The following is a 6,984-nucleotide window of genomic DNA, read 5'->3' on the forward strand; positions in this document are numbered from 1 at the left end:
CAAAGTAAGTTTATCTTAAATCTTCTAATTTGTAGAATTTATACTATAACTGACTGCAACTAATATATTTTCAATCTTTTCGATCTAGATGGTCAGTTAAGGGGATGGACTACAACAAGTGTCCTAAACACGCTGTAGTAGTCTATCACAATCTTTTAGATCACATTGGACTAGACAATGTATTACTACTAAACAACTATACTTTTGGTTTTAAAAACTTATCCAATTACATATCCTCTAATCATGTCAAATTCTTATACAGTTTATCTGGATGCCGTATCTAGGTCCTGACCATCAGGTTAACCATGATGATGTTGCAGTTTGGACAGCAAAAACACCAATCATCTGGTTCACTACTGTGGACATACACCAGAGTGACCGTATGAAACTGCAGTTCGGCATGCAATAACAAATTCCAGAATTTTCAACGTGTTTGGGAGATTGACATCAACAAAGAGTCGACGGCTAATGGGATTATTCTGATCGGAGAGACTTCGCAAAAAAGATGTATCATCATTGGAGGAATCGACGTCAACACATCTTAAACGAACCAATCATACATGGTGCTAGACCAAATCAACATTATATGACATGATTTAGGTCGATTACAACGCCACAATTTGTGTCTGAGCCAAGATATTTGATTGATCCACACCAACGAGTTTCGTCAACATATGCTCAACAATAAATCCCCGCCCAAGAACAATGTCAACCCATCCAAACCCAATGACCAACCTCACACCATCACCCCACCATATACACCCAACCACCAAACACCCAACCTCACAATCAATTCATGCCTCACACCCAAACTAAAAATCATGAACCAAACCCTAACCACCAACAACCATATGCAACCACCACATTTGTCTATAGCCCGGATAATTCATACGATTCAACATCATGCCATCATAGCCCCCCACTTATGAATACTCAAACATCCCATCAACACAACATCCAACCATTGTTTAACTTTATTACACCACATGAACCATTGATTCGTTTCCCAAATGATCCAATGTTCTAATTCGGGCAACCATACCGTCCACAAACCACCCAACCACAATGACCCAACTACGACAATATGGGCAACAAACTCAGTTACGGCAGCTCCGTTGGCGGCAATCCCCCAACTATTGGGGAGAAATGATGACAAATTTATCAAATACCGCATAACCTTCCATTGGACCTTCACACCAGCCACTATTGCATCATGCCAGCACTCAAAGACCCCAAATACCTCAGGAAAATTGTGGGAGACCTCGAAGGCAGGCTAACACACCGAGATGTGGAATAGGGGGACGTTTCAATCGGGTGGATCATTGATTTTCTTATCAATTATTATGTATTTTTTATTTACCTATTTAGTTTATTTATTTCAATTTTATATAAGTTACATATAATTTTTTTATAAAAAAATAATATTCAAAGCATGCGCCACATGCAATGGCGCATACTCTTCATTCATCTACATGCATGTGCCATTTAAATTGGCGTCTTAGTTAAATGTCAACATGCATGCGTACTGACGCATGCTTTAGAGGGATGCATTAAAAATGATTATGTTGATAAATAATTTGAAATAGTGATTATTTTAAAAATTTAATTAAAAAACTTGATTATTTAATATATATATATATATATATATATATATATATATATATATATATATATATATATATATATATATATATATATATAATTTTTTTAAAATAAAAACACATTTTTCATCAATAACAAAAAAATAAAATAAAAAGACACTTACTATTGCTAACATATGTCTTTCTGTCAAAAATAAATATCCAACAACACAAGTCTGAAACAATAAAAGTTATAAATCAACACAGACTCAAAAATAAAGTTACACAAATTAGTCGGGAATTCCACGAGACAAAACCTTCAATCCTCATTTTAAAATATCATTAGAGAAACTTTTATCTCCATCTTCATCTCTGCCAAAAAAAAAAACATCTTCAACTACTACTTAAACAAATAATTTTAAGGTAAATCTCATTAACAAATTAAAATTGAAATCCCTTTTTGAACTACGTAATTCAACTCAATATATTAATATTTAATAAATTTAGAAAAATTATAATAACGATATGAGAAAGTACCAAATATTTATATTATTTTCCACATGTTATTAGCATGATCAGCATCTTCCCTATCTGTGTGTCTTATTTGTAATTCAAACGTGGAAGCAAACGTGTGATTTTCCAAGTCAAATGTGTACTAATTATACATTATTAAATAAAACCAAACCCCAAATACACGAGAATATATTCTCTTTGGCGTTAATCAATTAATATTTATTCAAAGTGGCATTTGAATCAAAAAGTGAATTAATAATATTTTTTAATAAGTTTTTAAAAATAAATTTAAATATCATAAAAAAATATTTTCTTTTATGTAATTAAGACAAGGCGAAGTAATAAAAAAAACCAGTTGTTCTCTTTCTTCAATATCAATCTGTTCTGTTCCAATAACCATTCATGCAAAAATCTCTCTCTGTTCACTCAAAACTCGCTTTTTCTGGGACTCTATTCCTATCTATCTCCTTTCCAGGTTCTTTTTTTTTTAATACTTTTTTTTATTTACCTTTCTTTTTGTCCATTTTTTTCACTGTTTGTTTTTTTCTTCAACAAAGATAAAACTTCACATTTTCACCAACATTCCTAACATATTGGAATCAATTTCAATTCGGAAATGGCGATTCAATCTCTTCTTTCTCCGAATCTTCTTATTACATTCTCTAATTATTCAACTGAAATTCAAAGATCAAGTTCTTTTGGTTCTCCGTTATTAACCACTTTTTCTGATTCAAAATAACTTATAAGTGCTTTTTTATTTCAGCGATTCTTTGATTATTTTTGTTGGAATTTGGAGTGGTTGAACTTGAAGATGAGAATCACTGTTCGTTCTCTTCGCCAATTAAGACATGTTTTTCAGAGACAAAGCTGTGTTATGATTAATAATCTTGTTGCAGAAAAACCATGTTTTTTCGAAAAATGTTGTCAAATTCATAGTTCATCTTATAGAGTTATTATTGATCAACCTGAGTCCGATTTAATCAAGAATCATGCATTTATTACAACATCATCAAGATCTGTATCAACTGATGCTGTCAAACTCACAAATGAAGGTTTTCCATGATTTCTCTTTTTTTTTTTTTGGTCAAATGAAGGGTTTCAAAGTTCTTTTTCTTATTTGATTTGTATTCGAATTTGTTGCAGAAATTAACAGAAGAGGACCTCTTATCGAATATGAACGACGAATTGCCAATGGTGAATTGGTAGATGGGGATAGTTGCCAGGTAGAGTATTTGCATTCCATTGATGCATAATTGATAAATTAGATGAAATGGATTTTCCTACTTTGATTTATTGGAAGTTGTTGTATGCTAGGATCGACATCTCTGAAAAAAAGTGTGTGTGTCGGTGCCAATACTTGTGATTAGGTTTGATTTATTCATTTTTTCAAATGATTACTGGTGTCAATGTGTCAGTGTCAGCACTGTCGTGTTTTCAGTGTCCTTGCTTCATATGCATTTGCTCATGGCATTTTATTGGCAATTACTAGTAATCACTTCATTTAATATCTTCTTTCTTTCTTTTGTTGAGGTAGGTAGAGACACTAACAGAACTTCAGAGACTCTATGATGAACTTGTTGAGTCTGCCGATGAATGCCAATTGGACCGCAATTCTGAAAAACCTGTAAGGTATACCCTAAATTATCTTATCTTGCTTCCTGCTGATATGTCTGTTGAAATTTTGAAGCTTATGGTTATCTTTTTTCACATCATGCATTCGTGCCACTGGATTTAAATTTATTTTATTACAGACACGGATGGCTGTGGTCTCGACTCTTGTCACATCCTTCTCATTCACCTGTAAAAGGTTTATATCTTTATGGAGGAGTTGGCACTGGTAAAACTATGCTGATGGACTTGTTCTATGATCAATTGTGAGTTTGACATGAATTTCTTTGTGTCAATTTTTTAGATGGAATATTTTGAGGCACTTTCAGAATGTTTTATGCAAATGTGCTCTTATGAGGAGTGTCAAACCTTGTCTCTGATCAGCTCTATTGTATGCTTGATTTTTTCGTCTTCTTCAGGCCCACTAATTGGAGGAAAAAGCGGATTCATTTTCACGACTTTATGTTGAATGTGCACAGCCTATTACAAGTAAGTTTACAGAAACCGTTAACTAACTCTAAATTGTGTTTTTTTGCTTTCTATTTTGTACTCGACATAGAGAAGAATTCCAATAATTATATATTTTTTTGGAGTAAAAAGTTGTTTAAGATTCTGTATTCGACATAGAATGATGTTATCTTTGTATGCATATTGACAAACAGAAGCACAAAGGGCTGTCTGATCCACTGGATGTTGTAGCAGAAGAGATTTCTGATGAAGCCGTTTTATTATGTCTTGATGAATTCACGGTGAGTTCTTAGCATAATATTCATTTCTTTTTGCAATAGATCATGGATACTTTGTTGTCATAGCTTGAGATTTGTTCGTCTTCTCTGTAGGTAACAGATGTTGCCGATGCATTGATTCTAAATCGCTTGTTCGGACATTTATTCAGCAAAGGCATTGTAAGTAATATAACTATGTTGCAGCCTCTATTCAGCATGGTTTTATGGAATCAATACATAATTAATTTAAAAACTCCATTTCTTCAACGTGTTTGGACACAAGTGTAGATTCTAGTATCCACTTCAAATCGTGCTCCCGATAATCTATACGAGGGTGGACTACAGAGGGATCTCTTTCTACCCTTCATTGCGACATTGAAGGTACACTTCAAATGTTTTCATAGTTGGAAGTGGTGTCAGATAGGCTATTTTTTTCGAAATAATTTCTTAATACGTGTATACCGTTGTAGGAAAGATGCGTACCACATGAGATTGGTTCATCAACTGACTATCGCAAAATGACTTCGGTATGACATTTGTACTCTTATATAAGTAAATACTTCTAATAGTTTTTTCTTGTGTGATCAAATATTATTTGTTTTTCAATTTTTTCGTTTTTTGCCAATTTGAACTGCAGGGTGGACAAGGATTCTATTTAGTTGGCAGAGATTCGTCCGGTTTTCTTAACAAAAAGTTTCAACAGTTGATCGGAGAAGACACGGCTACTCCCCAAGAAGTCGAAGTAGTAATGGGAAGGACACTGCAGGTATGTGCTAAATTTAATATCGTGAGCACGCATGAATATTATTATTATTGTTATCAAAGTTTTACTATTTTTTTTCTTTTTCTTGATCAGGTCCCATTGGGAGCTAATGGATGTGCCTATTTCCCCTTCGAGGAACTTTGCGACAAACCTCTTGGAGCTGCAGACTATTTTGGATTATTCAGTAAGACATATGTTTCAATGAATTCTGTTGTATATATTTGTTGTCTTTCATAAGTCACAATCTCTTGTTTTTTTTTTCTTGTCAGAGAAATTTCATACTTTAGCACTAGATGGCATCCCGATTTTCGGGCTTAGCAATAAATCAGCTGCACATAGGTTCGTCACTTTGGTTGATGTAAGTCCTTTTGAATGTCTTAGATGGTTTTTCTATGTTTAAACTTTGTCTGCTGTTAGTTAAGAATTCTTATGAATCAAAGTTGTATACCAGAAATTGTAATTTCCTATTTCCTGCAGTGAACAGAGTAAAATTACAATGGTGCTTTGTTCTTTTGTGGTTACAACAGGTGATATATGAGAACAAGGCCAGATTATTGTGTTCAGCTGACGGGAGCCCTCTAGATCTCTTTCAAAAAGTAGTGACTGTATCTGAGGCTAAAAACATGGCACCGAGGACCTCTTCGAGATCGAGGAAAAATGACGAGTCTGACCTTTGCGTTGACAATGAACTCGGGTTTGCAAAAGACCGCACCATTAGTAGGTATGATATTCCGGTTATGATAGTGTCTAAGATCACAAACAAACCCTGTGTGTATTTATTGTAATTACTGATTATGTGAAATAAATTGAATGCAGACTGACAGAGATTAACAGCAGAGAATACTTGGAGCAACATGCTGCCATGTTAGCAGAAAAGAAATAAAGAGATTGATTTCTAGTACACCATTGTTGTTGTAGCATATACAGGGAGTGAAAAATGGGGAAATAATGATTGAAACTCAAACAATAATTTGAAATAAAAAGAGGGAGTGAAGATGGGGAAATAATGATTGAAAGACAGAATAGTTTCAAATAAAAAGAGGTTCATTTGCAGAACTTATAGATTTGACAGTTGCAGAATGCAGAGTGAAAAGCGTGTTAGAGTAGTTAGTATGAGAATAATGTAAAACTGAGTGATGTATACAAATTCAATTCAATTCAAATGGAGTCTAACTGCAGTAATTTTTTGTTGATTGCATATGATCTTTCCTTTGAGTGCTTAGATAATTTATGTGGAAGCAAGTGGAGGTGATTCCTGACTAGACCAGCACATACCTTTGATTTTGTCGGATTATATAGATGCACATGCACGCACTAACCAGGGGAATGACTAGACAACATCCACCTACTTTAGATTGTGAGTTATGGATGTATGTTAGTGGTTGTCATGCGTGCATAAATTATACAATAGTGAGTTATAATTGAGCATGATCATGTGTGTTGCGTTGATGGTCTTATTTGGTGTATAATTGTATGTGTCATGCATCATGATGTACGGACTGTTCTGGTCCAGTGGTGTGATCGGGAGCGAGTAACTCATTCTTATGGTGAGATCAGTGAACGTTGTTGATTTAGTGGTGAAATCAGTAACGATTTTGATGTGCTCTGGTCTAATAGTGGGATCACGAGCGAGTGGCCGACTTCCGTATAATGGGAGTGGTGAAGTGTTGCTGATTCAGTGGTGAAATTAGTAACGATTTGATGTGTTCTGGTCAATTGATGGGATCGGGAGCGAGTTGACAATATCAGTAATATATCCCTGATGTCCAATGAGTTGGTTCCGCATTTGCATGTA

General features: G+C 34.3%; 1 protein-coding gene across 1 annotated transcript; it reads left to right on the forward strand.

The window, feature by feature from the left end:
- The first annotated feature begins 2,409 nt into the window (after nt 1-2,409).
- LOC127138480 (uncharacterized) lies at nt 2,410-6,371 on the forward strand. Its single transcript, XM_051064941.1, has 14 exons — nt 2,410-2,568; nt 2,857-3,145; nt 3,237-3,316; nt 3,628-3,722; nt 3,845-3,967; nt 4,121-4,190; nt 4,364-4,450; nt 4,541-4,606; nt 4,715-4,807; nt 4,897-4,953; nt 5,064-5,373; nt 5,459-5,547; nt 5,717-5,910; nt 6,006-6,371. The coding sequence occupies exons 2-14, from the start codon at nt 2,905-2,907 to the stop codon at nt 6,070-6,072; spliced, it is 1,572 nt and encodes a 523-aa protein (XP_050920898.1). The 5' UTR covers nt 2,410-2,568; nt 2,857-2,904; the 3' UTR covers nt 6,073-6,371.
- The last annotated feature ends 613 nt before the right edge of the window (nt 6,372-6,984 follow it).

This window comes from Lathyrus oleraceus, chromosome 4 (genome assembly GCF_024323335.1).
Source record: "Lathyrus oleraceus cultivar Zhongwan6 chromosome 4, CAAS_Psat_ZW6_1.0, whole genome shotgun sequence".
In the NCBI taxonomy this organism is placed as follows: Eukaryota; Viridiplantae; Streptophyta; class Magnoliopsida; order Fabales; family Fabaceae; genus Lathyrus; species Lathyrus oleraceus.

Coding starts and splice junctions, on each gene's coding strand:
- LOC127138480 (XM_051064941.1), top strand. CDS start 2,905: ATGAGAATCACTGTTCGTTCTCTTCGCCAATTAAGACATGTTTTTCAG. Junction 3,723..3,844: donor AATTCTGAAAAACCTGTAAG/GTATACCCTAAA, acceptor ATTTTATTACAG/ACACGGATGGCTGTGGTCTC. Junction 3,968..4,120: donor GACTTGTTCTATGATCAATT/GTGAGTTTGACA, acceptor CGTCTTCTTCAG/GCCCACTAATTGGAGGAAAA.